The sequence below is a fragment of the Pundamilia nyererei genome, unplaced genomic scaffold, assembly GCF_000239375.1.
Source record: "Pundamilia nyererei isolate P.nyererei 1_Seehausen unplaced genomic scaffold, PunNye1.0 scaffold00270, whole genome shotgun sequence".
NCBI classification, from domain to species: Eukaryota; Metazoa; Chordata; class Actinopteri; order Cichliformes; family Cichlidae; genus Pundamilia; species Pundamilia nyererei.
Genome location: NW_005187671.1, coordinates 356,521 through 374,231, shown reverse-complemented (window position 1 = coordinate 374,231; position 17,711 = coordinate 356,521). Strand labels below are relative to the sequence as shown.

Genomic DNA, 17,711 nt, shown 5'->3' with positions numbered 1-17,711 from the left:
CCACTTTCTCATTACTTTCATACATTGTTTTAGTAAGTATCCAAAACATACAAGTTTCATTATATAATTTTTCAAGGGATCTTATATCTGTTTTCACTCTTATATGCTTTTCATACAAATTTCACACAAGACAGATACAAACTTTATAAGATTTATATATATCTTTTCCATATGGGTTAACTGTGAATTATAAAGTAAAGACTAGAATATGTTTTGTTGTTATGACTGATGCATCAAGCAACTGAGAAATTGTACAGTGGCAGAAACCAAAGTAATATTATTTATTTGTAACTTTACTGTATAAAGAGCTAACATCTCCAAAATGTCAGGAGTAGTTAGTCATTACAACAAGTGTTTGTGAACTAAAAATCAAGAATGTGGGATACTGTCTGTCCATGATTTGGAGAGCCCAACACTGCTCCCGACGCAGGGAAAAGCAATTAAGCAGGGGAGACCTACCTCGGCACTTGTGCAGGTGAAACCAAAGGGAAGATTTGCTTCACCATATTTTCTAGTCTTTGGCTTAGAATGAAGTTGGTTTGGAAACATATTCAGCGATGCTTCATCTCCTGCTTTGCGTTTGTGTGGGAGCCCCGTGCTAGCAGTGCCCAAGCGTTGTTTTTATTTTTTGTTTTTTTCACGTTTCATACCCCCCAATGGCTCTGCGGGCCCCACACTTTTTCTGTCTTGTCTACTCACTTTTCCTCTGCTCAGTTATTCTCTTCCTCCTCCATAACCAAGACTCTGCCTTTCTGTGACATGATTTTAGCCAAGCTCGGTTTTTGCCCACCCCGCCAACCCGGGCAGCTCTGTTTACCTTTAGAATATAGATTTAAATTAGTGGACAAAAAAGGAGGATTACTATCACAGCCTTTACTGACAAGTGTTATTTCTCTCATTCTCTTCCAAGGACAACAGAAATGTGTGACACAAAAATAGCGACTTCCCTTGTCTGTCTACCTTTAAACAACAAACTATGACCCTCCTCCCTCTCCTCACCAAAACAGCTCACTGGATGTGAAGCAGCAATCTAAAAGAGAGCCAAGCTGTCAGAGTCCTAATCATTGTGGAGAGGCCTTTGGCTCTGTATGCACAGAAGAAGCCAGCCCCAATTAGACAGGTGTACACTGTCTGCCAGTGCATGAAGGAAGAGCGGACAGGGCCTGTCTTCTGTATAAACAATGGCCATGCGCCACTGCTGCTGGATCAATGCGCCTCCAGTACCCAGTGGACTGGACTTAGAGGCAGCAGCAATGGCTGAGATGGACAGATGAGATGTTGACAGAGAAGGAAATGAGCAATCACCCAGGAAATGAGAAGCAGTTACTGTCGATTACAAACTTGTCAAAGCTGCTCAGTTGATGTTTTCTGAGTAAGATTTTGATAAAAGACAAAGAGAAGTCTATATATTTGTCAACTATAAAAATAACAAAGAGAGATTGGACATCCTCTGTAGCTAAAGAGAGTACAATTTTTAACAAATTTGACAAAACTGTTCTTTAACAAATAAAGAGACATAAAGAAATCCCTGAGATCAGACAAAATATGCATCAGCATATACTATACCGTGCTTAAGTAGAATTTTCAGGTATGTGTACTTTACCTGAGTAGCTATTTTTCTGACAACCTTTTCCTTTAAATTTGTACATTTTTAAAACAAGTATATGTACTTTCTGACCCTTACATCTTCAAAACAGGCATATGATTGTATTTAGTATTTCACATCACTGCAGGCCTTGAAACATCAAACCGGTTTAAGTCGAAAAAGTAACACATGAAAGGTGAATAATCACCAGGGCATCTCATAAAAAGAGATAAAAGAAGCAAAACCATGCGCCATAGTCAGGGGTTAAAATGGGCTGTTGTTTTTTCTTTTGTTTGGCCCAACACCAAAACAACTGCAGGTACTTGGTACTGGCATACTAGCTAACCCTACAAAAGTGGAAACATAAAGGGAGTAATGTTTTTTAACACTCTGGTCAATTCAAATGCAACATTTCTATCACCTTGACAGCCATCAGCAAACACAAACTATCTATGTGTAGTTTGTTGCACAGTGTGTCTGCTAGCTAAAAGTACAGCTGCTCTTGGACGAAAAGAATGAGAGCTAACTTCACTCAGAGATGGAGAAAGATAAGAAAGACAAGATATGAGAGGAAGAAGAGAGGTAATATTTAAATTTAAACATCAAGTTTCACTAGGAAAGTTCACTCTGCCAAATAAGATCTGAACCACTGCAGTGCAGTACTCCCAACACCCACCAACTGCTCTAACCGAGAAACTAAATTTTATGATCCACTGAATCAAAGGCAGCAGTTAAACCTAAAAGCACAATAATAACATTCACCTGAGTCGGTTGCTAAAAACACATCATTAAAAACTCTTAAAAGGGCAGATTCAGTACTGTGTAAAGCTTTAAGACCAGACTGAAAACCCTCTAAAATACCATGTTCCTCTAAAAAGGACATTAAATGCTTGTAAACTACCTTTTTAAGAGTTTTTGAGATAAAAGGCAGTTTGGAAATATGCCTGTAATTTGCAATAATATCAGGATCAAGAGCAGGTTTCTTGAGTAGAGGCTGAATTACTGCACATTTACAACAGCTCCAACACCAGAGGACAAATGACTTTTTACAATGGAATGTACAAATGGTGCTATGGTGAGTAAAAAGCTCTTTGAAAAATCATGGAGGAAGAGCATCATATAGGGAACCTGAGGGCTTCAGGTGAGAAACCAACTCCTGCAGGCTGAGCAAAGAAACTGTCATAACTGGTAGCAGAGCAAAGGACACGGATAGAAGGGTCAAGAGCAGAATAGGAAATCTGCGCTTTCACACGTGATACTTTATCAATAAAAAAGTTTAGAAATTTTTCACAAAAAAGGACTCGACACCAACAGCACATGAAGGACCATCTCAATCGTTTTTAATAAAGCATGAGGCTTACATCAATTTGCCTGAATAATAGCAGCAAAGTGTTTTCTCTTAGCGTCATATCTGGATTTAAGAATTACTGGAATTACTGCAGTTCTGATTAAAAACAACAGAGAACTGTCCAGCAGTGGAAGGGTTAAAACATGACAGCACCCAACAACTGCAGCAGGACAAGGGCAGCACACCTGAAGGTTGAAGTCCCCAGAAATAAGGACATGATTGTGTTTTGGTATAAATTTCAGCCAACAGATCAGAAAAATTAGTTAAGAAGTCCTTATTGTATTTGGGGGGTCTGTAAACCACAACACAGAGCACTGTGTGAGAGCGACTCAGCTCAAACACACGCAGTTCAAAGCTACTAGGTGATGTTGATAAGGACAGTGGTTTACATTTATACTGCTTCTTTACAACAACCGCTAGGCCTCTGTCCCATATTTGAGCAGAGTTTAAAAAGCAGCAGGCATCCGCTACAAGTTCTGTGAATGCGCTGGACTCACTAGCACTTAACCATGTTTCAGCTATACAGAGGAAATTTAGTCCTTGGGTGATAAATAAAAGTTGTATTACTCAACAATCTAGTGTTCACAAATCCAAAAACAAATCCAATCAGCACATTTGTGGCTGACTGTGAGACCCCACACAGCAGCTGCAGGTTAACCCCACACTGACAAAGATGAGGAGTGAAGATCCTACACGGCTGGAACATCTGATCCAAGCCAACAACAGGCACCAGCCAGGTGTCAATGTGTGTCACGGGCACAGATCCATGTTCATTCCAAGGAGCCGGGGAAGGGCACACCAAGTACGCCTTAAGCTTCACAAGCAGACCACTGCGCTTGCACCAGCTTCTGAAGCGCTTTTGCCATGAGACTGAGGCCAGGGTGCGAGAAAGGTGAGCTGGAATCCCAGATAGGAGTGGAGACAACGCCTTATGTCCAGCATAGTTGCATTAGTAAGTTCACTGGCAAAGAGTGGAAGCGCCATCTTGACAAACTATTGAGCAAAAATTAATTGAATTGAACTGAAGACGTACACAGGTCAGTTTGCTCTACTATGAATAATTTAAAATTAAGAATAGTGTGTCAACGGTGCAAAGTAGCTGTTGTGCCATTGGCCAGAGTAAGGTTACCTTGAGTGTAACAGAGATGAATTTGAAGTTAAGCTGATGATGCTTAGGTTCATTTATTGAATTCCACCTTCACACTAACATTATACTGTCTAGTATAATGTTGTAAAACCGGTTAATATTGGTTTTAACCGGTTTTACATGGTGCACCGTGAACATTTAAAAGAACTAAATAATAATAATTTTTTTTTTTTTACTTTTTCACTTTTACTTGAGTAAAGAAGTTGAATATGTACTTCAACTTTTACTAGAGTATTTTTAATACTAATATCTGCACTTGTACTTAAATAAAGAATGTATATACTTTTGCCACCTCTGGTCATTTACTGCACAGCGTCAGACCTGTCAGGCTACAGGCCCTCCACCTTTGAGTGAAGCCATTCCTCCTAAGCTGGGCTTATACTCATCTCAAAAGCAATGTTTTAATATTTAGGCTCAGCTGTGACTGTGATTCTGCACAAGACTGTCTCTTCCTTCATGGTGTCCGATATTCATGGACTCCTGCCTGTGCATCCCCAGCTACTTACCTAAAGAACTCACCCATCTTGCTCTGTGGAACTCCAGATCATAGGCAAAACATCTCTAGCCTTCTAGCATGCAGCTTCTCCCATACAGCCAGCCTCTGACAGAAACTCTTCTCCCTGCCCAATCTAAACCACAGGTCTCTGGTAACCTCAGCTCCAGTCACCCTTGCAACTAACCTCCCTTAGAAACACACTCTTCGGATTTCAAGGAATGTTTCAGTCAAATATTCAGTTATTTGCCTCTGCCTGTACTCCTGCCTCTACTAATTCTCCCTCTCCCCTTTTACAGACTCCCTGAAAGCCACATAAAGGTATATATGCCACACCTTAATTCAGTTTTTTTTTTTATCACTGTTGAAGCTTGTAAATAACCCACTTTCTTGCACAACTCGTTGTTTTGCCTGCTGCTTAGGTCTACCTACTTCCACAAGCCATCACAAAACCAAGGATGAGAAGAAGAAAAGGGCTTTGGGTAAAATTTAAATATGGCTACATGTTAATGCCACTCATGCAGGTTTAACTGCTTACCTGATTGGATTTAGACACAAAAACATCTGCTGAGTTTAGACAGGATAGTCGCAAAGAACAAAAGCATCCATGATGAGGGAAAAGTTTAGAAGAATGAAAAAATTGGTTCTCATGGTAAGGTATGATGAAAGCATTGCATGTTGTTTCTCTCTGTGTTTTTTGTTTGCTTGTTTTTTTTGAGTTGTGAACCTCTTAGTGGAAACCACAACCATTTGCTGATCACATTTATTTATTTATGACCATAGTGCACCATCTTTTAACGGCTTGGGCAGGATTATGCAACACGTCGAAATTCTTTTATCATCACGTTTTTAAACGTGAACCCGCAGAGTGCAGTGATCCACAGTCACCAGACTTCAATTTGGGAAATGGGAAACTGGCATCAAAAAGGTGCTGCCTGCAAACCGACAATAACTGTTTGATGCTAACATGTCAACAAGGAGCAGAATTTCTGCTCTATGTTCATGCCCATTGTTGAGTGTATAAGCTCAGTGACAAGGTGTCACTAAGCAAGTAGAGCATACAGTTTAAAATAAAGTAAATAATTTGTTCATCATTGGTGAAAACCTTTGGAAGGTCAAACACAGGGGAGAAGCGAAAAGTAGCTTTTACCTAAAATAAATGGTGCAAGATCCAAAATAGATTGCTTGAGGCACAGCAGCAAACCAAATATGACTGACACTGACTATTGATTTGCAAGAAATACCCCAAGGTGCTCTTGGATTGATGTTAAGTGACAGCTATCAATTAGGCCATGCTAAGGATTAATGTACCAGTTTGAAATTCAGACTGTTAGGGTGGACTTAATTGTGTCTGTGTGCAAAACTGGATTCAGAGAATTCTTTATTGTCAGATTTAAAGTCAAAAGAGACACTCTCAGCTCAATGTGTGACTCTTCACGTCATAGTATGTTCTGTAAAGGCTAATACACCACATGAAGCAGCATTCAGAGATGTCAGGATGTGGGATGTGATGGTGACATATAAAGCAGATGCAATTCAAAATGCATCATCTGCCATTTGCATCATATTTAATTTAACTCAGAGACTCTGTCATGGGAAATAGCAAACTGGAGAGGACCCAAAGATATTGTAAAGCAGATGAATGCAGCCTTAGGAAACCAGCTTTGATTGACAGAGATGAGGGTAAATACTTCACAAGAGCACTGTTCACTTCACAGGGACTGCTATCCAAAGAGAGAAGAGGAGATGGAGAAAAGGGAAAATGAGAGTGCTCCACCTCTCCACCCCCTCAGCTCCTCTCTGAAGGTGTCAGCAGTTGTATGTAAAGAACCAAAGCCGCTATTTCCTGTGAGAGGGAGCAGCAGTGAATTTTGATAAATCTCATTTCCAAGTGAGTGCTTTAAAGAGGAAAAGGCTGGGAGACAATTAGAAGGAGATTGTAGTCTCAACACCCTGAATAGCTCTTGATGAGTGCAACGGGTGAGTTTGGATAGGTTAATCAGTCGTAATTGTTACGCAGGTGTTGAACAAGTAACCCTTATGTCCTCCACCTTAAATTATATGATCATCACATTCACCAAAGTGTGTCTTTTAATTAAACAGTGTCCTTTCTCGCTGTCTTTTCTTTATTCAAAAGCGTGAAGCAGTGCTGATTGCATCAGATCAGTGACACCAAGAACAAATTGCTTTTCTGCTGTGGCAGGGATGATGAAGGGGGTGGGGAAAGGGTGTGTATGTGTGTGTGTGAGAGGGAGAGAGATACAGATAGAGAAGGAAGAAAGGGTCTCTTATCACTTCTGAAAATAGTTCCTATAAACATTTGAAGGAGTTATATGAATTAAATGAGGACAGGTTCTGAAAGGAAGAAACCGTTTTATTCAGCAAAAGATTTAGTCAGCCATGTATGAATGTAACGAATGACACTTGTGACCTTGGTACTATCACCGATAATTCAAAAATAGAAACTTCTATCTTCTAAGAGTAGCGCGGTAGGAGCTAAAATGAGGTTTCACTGAGGTTTCAAAATCAAGGCAAAAGGGTGACATCACAGTGACTGTGGATGGCTCAGGAAGTATAGCTGGTCATCTACTGATTGGACTGTTTTTGGTTTCTCCAGTCTGCATCGTATCCTTGGGCACAATACTAACCCCAAGTCGCTCTCCGGTGAATTCATCAGAATACGAATGTGTGAATGTTAGATAGAAAGCAAGGAGTTTTGAGTGCTCTTGTCTGTCTTTTTTATAAAATCCCTGGAAAAGGTATTAAGAAAATCTTAACAATGACACAGGGAAAAAATGTAACTTTTGCCAAACAGAGAAGCATAATTCATCACTCAATAGAACACATGTCTACTGCTGTAGAGGCCACGGCAGTGTGCTTTACACTACTCCATCCGACAGTTAAATATTCTATGTTTTTATGTATTAGTTGTGTAGGTACAATCCTCTTCCACACGTTGAAGACTTATGTAAGAACCCAAAATATACTAATTCATCTCTGAGAGAAAATATAACATAACTTTTGGGGTGTGGTAACACCCCAAAGGGGTGCTGTTTAAAAATTGGATCACTTCTATTTGCCAAGGGCACTATGCAGCCCCTTCCTTTAGACCCTGAAAGCTGTGATGTCTATGTGTTTGGTGCACTGTGTTGTTGTTGGCCTATAATAAAGCCCCTTTAGCCCAGTCAGCCTTGCAGCAGCCATTAGTGTCAGGCAGCTCTCCCAGCAGAGTGCTGACAATGATGACAGGCAGTGGCAATGCAAGCAGGCCCTGGGGGTGGGACTGAGGGCATCACTTGCTCTGGGTCAGCCAGGGCCAACATATTTATCTGGGTAGTAATCTGAAGGAAAAAGGACAGACTGTCTGACCCCAAAACCTCTGAGACATCATCAAAACAGGTTCTATTTCAGGTCTACAACTACTTGCAGTTATATTTCCATTATTGTGCTTGAACTGCACAGAATGCTACATGAAAAGAGACAGTATAACAGAATAACAGAGCAGCAATCAGCAGTGAGTGTAGTAGCAATGGCAAAACATTAAGTAGAAGCAGGACTGATCGCTCAGGTCTAAGCTTCAGGATAAAACTGCCCAAAGCTGAAAATGCAACATTGTCAGAGATTTACTTTGTCATGGAGCTACTTCTTCTCTCTGACAGATAGTACATCCGCACTGTTGACATGTGCTGCCGTGTTAATTGTGTAGAGGTTGAGCTGTTTCACATTGTAATTTTCCCCTAGTATCCCATATGGAAAAGATATATATAAATCTTATAAAGTTTTTATCTGTCTTGTATGAAACTTGTATGAAAAGCATACAAGAGTGAAAACACATATAAGATCCCTTGAAAAATTATACAATGAAACTTGTCTGTTTTGTATACTTACTAAAAATATATATGAAAGTAATGAGAAAGTGGCCACTTTCATGAGTAAATCATATATGTTTTGCTATTTCTTTTCCATATGGGATAGATCTGTTAACAAGTGCCCCAGTTCTGCAAAGTATTGTCTTCCTCCATGTTCTGTATCATTACCAAATGAAAAACCAAACCAACATCCTTTTAAATTTTAACAAAATATGTTGACTAATTGAGATGCTGTGGGTAAAGTGTGGGCACTTTATGTTTAAATTCAAGATCTCAAACCTATTTTGCAAGTCATGCCATAATTTTTTGCCAAAAAAAAAACACAGGACTTAAGTCAACTTAGGTCATATTAAAAATAACTTGATGATCACTATGACAACCAAGCAAGCAATTACTGGTAAAGGCTATTAGACTCTTGTATATTATAACAAATAAATTCCTTCAGATTAAGTGGTTTACGCCAAATCTGTATTTCAAGGACAAAACAAGGAAGTGAATGACATATATTGGTGCGTGCAGAATAAACTAAGGTTGAAAAGGATTGGTCATGGACTGTGATAGTAGTTTCTGGGTTGCACCTTTGTTGCCACTTGTTATAGTTCACATTTTGATTAACTATGTTTTTTTATTCTTTATTGGTTGTTCCTATTTGTACTGAATTACTTAAAATTGGAATAATTATCATTAGGCAAGATTAAAGTTATAGTTATCACTTTATAATGAGCATTGTTCATAAGTAGTAAACTGAGTTAAGCTTGAATTAATAATCATTTACTGTTAACTAACAATGACTAACAATCCCCTGGATAGTCATTGTAAAGTTGTGGTTCAAACAGTTCAAATTCACTTGTTCACACCCGAATCATAAAACGCTGTGTTCACAAAAGAGGATGCTTGGGACAGGGTCAGATGGTGGGAGATGATCAGCTGTGGTGAACCGTCCCGGCTGGACGAAAAGGAAGAAGAACAAGAACAAGAAAATATAAAACGTCGTGTATGCAGATGTCAACAGAATATAACTGTCAGCTTATTTCTGGCTCAGAGTTCGATTGCATTTTGGTTTAGTATATAAAAAAGGAACAATACAGAGCGAATAAAATTGGGATTTTGTTGAGTCATTCTGTACATCACAGTGAACATTGTGTCTGCCTTTATGCCTGTTGACACTGTTTTGTAGTTGTAAATGCAGAGTAATTTGAAACACTTGTGCTGTATTAACAATGGAAACACGAGCAACCCAAAGAAGTTAACAGCCTAAAAAATTGATTTCCAGACCATAGAGACATAACTAGAAACAGATAGCTGTCTATGTACCTAAAAAAGACACAAAAATGTATGTTATGCTTTGGTCGTACTGATGTTGAAGTATTTTGGATTCATGATAACATGAATGTAACACACACCACTGGATTTTGTTTTGTAAACAGAACTTGCTGCTAACACAGTCCTGCAAAGAAAATGCCTGCCTTCCAGAAAAATGAAAGGTCAAGGTCAACTACAAGCATGATCCCTGAAGCCAACAGTGAACCAAAAAAGACAGACTTTATAACCTCTGCTATTCTGCTTTCCAAAAAGACACTAGGTTTATTTCATGCAAGGCTTATTTCATACCATTAAAGCTTGCTGAGAGCACACCGTTTTGTGCATCAGTGACAGTGAAGAGCTTTGAATAGTAAGAAGTGGCAGCCAAACAAAGCGTCTGCAGGGTCCTGGCACTTCCGATTATAGGCTAATCAGAAGCCAGGGTCAAGGATAGCAATTACTAATATAAAGTATCACCTCCCTTGGGTGACACTTGTCTATTAGATCAAGAGTAGCGTCTCATAAAACCGATTCATTAATTTAGTGGTGAAGAGGAAAGTAAAATGGACAGTACTATACAAGCACAAAACATGAAATGTTACATGTTTGAATATTATGTATATTACAAAAGCAGGCCAATCAATTGGTTAAAAAAATGTTAATACCGAAACACACAAGTGCCACATCTCCTTGAATCTTAAGCTTTACAACTTTTTTAAGACCACTAGCAGCTAGATTGTTACAAATTATGCATTAAACTAAGCATTCTTCAAACCTACTGGGATATCAAACAGCATCTCTACTTTTTTATCTTTTTTGTCACAAGCTACCTCAGGACGCAAGATTGAGCACTACACCAAAAAAGAAAATTTAAGCTTGACCATTACCAAATACTGCATTCTATATATCAAAGGCTAAAAAACAGAATTTTGAAAAAGCTGTTTACAAATTAAAAGCCCCAAAATCCCTACTCATTGTTTCTAATTTAGACACAAAAGCAACCAAGGTCAGGTGAAGTATCTTTGCATGAGACACTTTGTGTTATACTAAATTTTTACACACTCAGAATAAAACTTTGTTTTTATCCAGGTTTTCACTGTTCACTTCCACAGCTTTTGATTACCTGAAAACTAGTCAACATGACTGCCAGCAATGTAATTCAATAAAGAGATTTTTGCTTAGTCAATATCAGATATATGAGCATAATTATGAGCTAGATTTTTTTTCAAGAACATTTAAACATAATAATGGTTCTTTTAGGGACTCTTTAGCCCCAGAACAAGTTCCTTGTATGACAAGTTCTGGGGACAAATTAGATGCATATGTCATTCAACCTATTCAATCCTGGTCTGGATCCTGGGTCAGACCAGTCAGTCATGCCAACAACAGGCCATACATTATGTATTCCATGAAACTCCATTGCTTGGGTAGACTCCAATAACTTTACACAAATAATTTACTATGACTTTTGTTATGAGATTCGAACCTATTAAAACTTCAATCCTAGTGGCTCGGGTCAGAAAGTTTTTCAAATCCCAAACTAATTCTAACAGCTTCAAACTGTTTAGATAAAGTCTTCTCTAATGGACAAACTTAGGAGAAGGTGGACCTGAATTTTCTCTGCCTACTTCTTTTTGACCTCAGTCAAAAATGTCAGACAATCAAAACATTAAAATCACTGATGACTTAGATCAGTAATCTTGTTGCACATCCTCCACTCCAGTAGCATTCGCAATCATCAGCAACATCTTACAGCCCCAGAACAAAAACTCCTCAGGAATAGCACCTCAGTAGGTCCCATGTTCATGACGTATTGTAGGGGAAAAAACAATAACACAAAATGAAAGAAAACAAAAAACTGTAACATAAGTCTCTTCTCCTTCATGTCAGCCCAAAAGTGTATACAGCACTACAGAAGTTATTAATCTTCTATCTTGAAGTAACTCTACAAAAAATACGAATTTTATGAGTTTTGACATTTGACATTGACAGAGAAAAATATGTATTTGAGCCTTTAATCTGTGTGAAGATATCCACCAACACTTTCTGAAACATATTTATATTTTCAGCAACTTAGTAGCTTACCTTTTTACCCTTAGAACTGTGAATTTTTAGTGTACACTAGCAGTGCAGTACAGTCAAAAACACACTTGGTCTATATTTCATTTTGCTGTGGAAACACAAACATACTAAGACTAATTATGTAGTGTGAAATTAGTACACGGCTCTGCTAATGGAAGTGTGTATGGTGGCAGTAGCAGCAGTCTAACAGGGAGCCGTTTAACTTTGTGACATCAAATTCCTAGATGAGACTCAAACCAAATGGCACACTGAGCAGTTCATTCTAGCTATGTCATGATGAATCCTCTACTCTACTTACTTATTTAGTAAGTGACACTTCTAACATATCACAATATAGATCTAAAAACAGGCATCTGACTCCGATCATCCGAAAAATGTGGATTCTGCCGGTGTCGGCTGCACCTACACAGACATGTCTAATTAAAAGATGAGTGACAAAGCAGGGGCTTCTCCTCAGATAACTTCTTTACTTCATAGAGTTCTTGTCATCTGTCAAAGAGGCATGTATGATATATATGATATGATAACAGTTTTAATGCTTAGACTAGGCAGTGTTGATAAGTCAATTCTTAGGTATCGGGCTAGGGATTCAGAAAATATTAGGCGAAATGTCGCCTAGCCTCTATCCGGGGAGACGTCTAACACCATCCATGCTTTGTTGCCCTCTGTGTTTTGTTGGGAAATATGAAAAATGTAGGAAAGCTGTAAAGCCATTCCTCTGTTATGATAAGAGCACTGAGAAAGATGCGATCTTTCTTTGTTGTTTATTAATGTATACATTTTATTTTTAATGTATTTGTTGTAATTAGTTAGTAATGTTGAGGGTGGAAAATTGCATTTTTATCCGCCCGCTTGCCTCTGGACTTATAAATGAATCATATACTAAGTTGTAACGGGTATTAAAGTTTGCTTTCTGCTATGTAAAATGCGCGTGATTGACAACTTTAATAGGCTTTTAAGATTTGTGCTGCTCGTGTTTTTATCGGACTGCAATGTAAACAATCAAACCTAAAATTTAGCCACAACCTGTATACGCACTCGTGTCTTCCTCACAATAACCAGTGCGTTTTATTCGTAAGCCGTGTGAGCACATGGAGGAGCTGGAAAACGGTGGAAACGGAAAGCGTCCATTACGAAAATAAGACAAAATCCACCACCCAAGCATCTAATTCTGGAAAGCGAAGTCGAAGGCTGAAAAACCATGTAAGCACTCGGGATAAACACGGGAAAAGCTTTTTCGAAATAAATATAATTTGAACAGTTCTTACCTCTGGCGCCCGTGTCTTTGACCACCGCCACCAGAACAAGCAGGACAGGAAAATAATATCTCATCCCATTCATCATGTTTTCCCGTTTAGCGCTTCTTGAGCCTTGGAATCAGCACTTTCCCTCCGACGGACCGAAGCACCGAGAGCTCCGCCGAACAACGACTACACACACTGCGTGCTCCTTTGGGTGACTTCAGCCCGGTTTTGCTGTATGAACGTACTCATTGAAGCAGACGACGGGCTGTTATTTTCGTTCCACCAACACGACTACAGACTACAGACTGTACTCTGTGCGATGACTGGAGGCTGTAGAGAGCTGCTGTTGCCGTTGCAGCGCTCTGTGTTCTACTTGCTAGGAGACTCCTCTTCAGGGCAGCACTGCCGCCGAGCATTCAGCACTGTGAACAGCTCCTAGCGTCATCCAGTGGAACACAGGAAAAACAGTTGGAGCTCAAAGTTTGGTCTAAAGACAGTGATTCTTTTAAAGGCTAAAAGTGAATTGTGAACGTTTGACGTCAGATCACTGATGATTATGCATACAATTTCTACATTTTTCTATATTTTGATTTTAGTTTTGTTGCAATTAATGAATTTATATGCTATCTGATCCTTTGCATTAAGTCCTGCATTTGGAACCCTAGTGTAGTAAAAAGGTAATACATTACATTCTAAATTGAAATAATGCCAAGAGAAACAATAATGATCAAAAGAAAGAAAATCATTGGAATTTGATAGCTTCTGTGAACATTATTTTTATCTTCTATTGATTCATTTTTTTCTAAACCCCTCAAGAAGCGTCTAAACTTTTGTGTGTTCAAAGAAATTCAAAGTGTGAGTACTGAGGTTAGCTAAATGTATCAGTGCAGACGTGTCACTATAGTCTGGGTGTTGGCTCTATTTTCTAGTTTTTTTAGTTTCTGTTTTTGTTTTTTGTTTTTTCATTTTCTTTTAAAAAAATACACAAGCCTTACATTACTACAATTTTCTTGCACTTATATAAAGTCTATGGACTGTATTTTTGCTGAGATGTCATGGTCTGGCAGTTTCTGCTGGTCGACCTGCCCATGTGCATGTTTTTCTTTGTGTTTTGTTTCTGACTTCCCTCCCCCCGCCTCCTCTCCTGTGTGTTTCTGTGTGTTCCACCATGCCAGTTTGTGGGCGTCATCAGGCCAGAGGAGTTTCCCGTGCTGAAGCCAGCCACACCTGTCGCCCATCTACTTCACCAGCTGCCGCTGATCACCTTTGTCAGTGGTCATCCACCCAGTTAAGTAGTTAACTGGGTGGATGAGTTTCAGTCGACACTGGATTGCTGAGTTATTGAGTTAGTGAAGCCCCGGGTCTGACCAGAAATATTGCTTTCATGCATTTCATGAATAGGCCACTGACCTTCCCGTCTTGTCTTAGCAGGTTTTGGAGAGGAGTGTGTTACAGGAGCAGAGCGAGGAACATTCCTAGCATACCTTCACAATACATTTAGGCATCCCACGTCTGTCCAGCATCCTCCCCTGCCACCTGATCCAACTCACTGCTGATTGGTGATCAGTTGACAGTTCATCCCTCACCCCCTCAACCTGTTCCCTGAACCAAAGGTGCAGGGAACAAACCCTCTCATCTGCCATGAAAAATGTCAATGTACAGGCAGCAAGCCAAAAGGATACCAAGATACCCACCCAAGCCCGATGCCTCTCACCAAAGGCAACTCTAGACTGGGACAGAGTCCAGCCCCTCTCCACGAGACTGGTTCCAAAATACAAGCTGTGTGTTGAGGTGAGCCCGACTATATCTAGCCGGGAGCTCATGATCTCACACACTAGCTCAGGTTTCTTTACCACCAGAGAGGTGATGTTCCATGCCCCAATCATAAGTCTCAGTAGCTGGGGATTGGTCCCCAGGGTCTCTACCCTTGGTCGTCACCCGAACCCTACAGTGCCTCCTGTGGGCGGTGAGCCTACGGGAGGGTGAACCCATGTCTCTTCTTCGGGCTGCACCTGCCCAAGCCCCATGGGTTAAGGCCTGGCCACCAGGCATTCTCCTTCAGACCCCCTCCCCAGGCTTGCCTCCAGGAAGGGCTTCGGTAACCCTATCCCTTGAATTTGACTCATAAGGGTCACCTGAATTGCTCTTTCTCTGGTCTCTCACCCAGGACCAGGTTGCCATGGGTGACTCTGACATCATAGCCCCTGGGATCGCAGGAATAATTTTAATAGTATAATTTTAAGCTTTATATTATACACTACGTAGATGATCAATTTATACTTTATCATTTCGATGAAATTTTAAACATCTTATGAACATTTATTGTTGTTATATACTTTTAAAAAAGCATAGTAAATGTCTGGAAAAAACTATGCAAATGTAATTGCTTACTTGGGGATCCAAGGGTCCTTCAGGCCCCTCTTCTGTGGAACTACCTCCTAGTTCGGATTTGTGAGACAGTCACCCTCTCTAGTTTTAAGATTAGGCTTGAAACCTTCCTTTTTGATAAAGCATATAGTTAAAGCTGTCTCAGATGACCCTGATTCCTCTCGCAATGTTGTAATATGCTGTATTATTTAATTTAGTTTAGTGAATTACTGTCCTTACTGTCTTGGAGCAACTGTGACCACATACTTTCCTCTGGCAATAATAAAGTATTGTGATTCTGATGATTGATGACTGTTGGGGTTTTCTTTGTTTTCTCTCTATTATTTTGTAGTCTTTACCTTACAATATAAAGTTCCTTGAGGAAACTGTTGTCATGATTTAGCATATATAAATGAATTGAATTGAAATAAATTGAACTGAACTGTATTCTACAGGGTGGGCCATTTATATGGATACACCGCAATAAAATGGGAATAGTTGGTGATATTAAAGTCCTGTTTGTGGCACATTAGTATATGTGAGGGGGCAAACTCCTCAAGATGGGCGGTGACCATGGTCGTCATTTAGAAGTCGGCAATCTTGGATACAACTTTTTTTTTTTTCAATAGGAAGAGGGCCATGTGACACATCAAACTTATTGGTAATGTCACAAGAACAACAATGGTGTGCTTGGTTTCAACGTAACTTTATTCTACACCCAGAAATGTCCTTGGGCAAGATATTAACCCCAAGTTGCTCTCTGATGCATCCATTGGAGTGTGAATGTTAAATAGAAAGCACTTCTATGAAAAGCATACAAAAAATAAATGGGAGAATGAGGCAACTTGCATAATGTTAGAGTAGAAAAGCGCTATATAAGAACCAGTCTATTTACAAAAACCCCAACTGGTGAATCCTTAACTATGACAGTGGTGTTTCGGGATACAAAGTCCACACGGATATATCTGAAGCTATGATGACAGTTGGTGACTTGCTTTCTGGCTTTCTCTTTCAGAAGACCCAAGCAGGGATTTTGTTGTATGGGACACCAACACAACTATATTCTTTTTGATCTGACAGACTGGTCCATCTTCAAACAGCAGGACCTGGAGACCTTCAGTCAGTTACAGTAGATTAAGTGCTATGTAAAGAATGTGACGGTGACCAACCCATCTGGACTTTCCTAAGAAAAACCCTATGACGAGTGATAGAAAGGCTCTGACTTACTCAGCCTTTAGGCTGAGAAGTCAGTTCAATTCAATTCAGTTTTATTTATATAACACCAAATCACAACAGTTGCCTCAATGTTATTTATATTGTAAGGGAAAGACCCTAGAATAATGCAAAGAAATCAAAGAAAACCCCAACAATCATATGAACCCCTAAGCATTTATTAACAGCTCATGGCCCAAGAGCCCACCTCAGCTGGCCAGGCCATCCCTCACATTCATTGCGCTTTGTGGTTTCATTAGACCTTTTAACTCAAGCCTGCATTAAACTCTTTGGTTCATTTTTGTCACAGAGGATTGTACAACAGTGTATTTAATAATTTTTTTTCATACTGGAAACAAACTGCTTTAAAAACGTGTCCTTGTCCTGGGCAATTTGACCCAGTGTTTTGTGTTTTCTTGCATTTTTTGTAATTTTTTATTATTATTCATGTTTAAGTCCACTGTGTCAGTCTGGAGTTATTCTATACAATCTCTTGAACAAAAACTACCCCTTGTGGCATCCCCTTCCCTGACTATTTAGTGCTCCCAGTATAGTTCGAGTTATTTTCCCAGTTTTGGCTTTGTATCGCTTTTTTCGTTCTCAGCAATAAAGCTGTATTTTGAGTTCACGTTTCGCCTAAGTGAGTTTGTGTTTGTGTCGTGCCTGCACACAGCCAGCTCATGACAAAAGCAGAGAGAGACAGGCTCAAAGCGGTCAAAGAAAGCCAAACAGGAAGTTGAGATTGTCAGATCATAAGAGGGTGGTAAAAAGAGAGTCCTAGCGCTTAATTTTCAAAAAAAAAAGTGAGCTGGAGCTCAGTGTGTTAGAAAGAACAGGGGAGTTGTGAGGGTTAGAGACAATGACATCAGAGAAAATTTTTGACCTAGCAGTGTAACACAAGCCGGTGTTGGTTCTGCCCAACAGGACACACACACACACACACACACACACACACACACACACACACACACACACACACACACACACACACACACAAACACTCCTTATTTATAGGTTAGATTTCCAAGGTGTTATAGGGTTTCTCTCATTATGAGGGTGACT

General features: G+C 39.6%; 1 protein-coding gene across 4 annotated transcripts in view; it reads right to left on the bottom strand.

Annotated features, from left to right (window-relative positions):
• sez6b (seizure related 6 homolog b) overlaps positions 1-13,488 on the bottom strand; it is a 269,739-nt gene extending 256,251 nt beyond the window's left edge. For all 4 annotated transcript variants that reach the window (XM_005750354.1, XM_005750355.1, XM_005750356.1 and 1 more), the window contains exon 1: positions 13,095-13,488. In XM_005750354.1, the coding sequence (XP_005750411.1) occupies positions 13,095-13,170 (76 nt within the window). In that variant the 5' untranslated portion in view covers positions 13,171-13,488. The remainder of the gene's footprint in view (positions 1-13,094) is intronic.
• Positions 13,489-17,711: the final 4,223 nt, after the last annotated feature.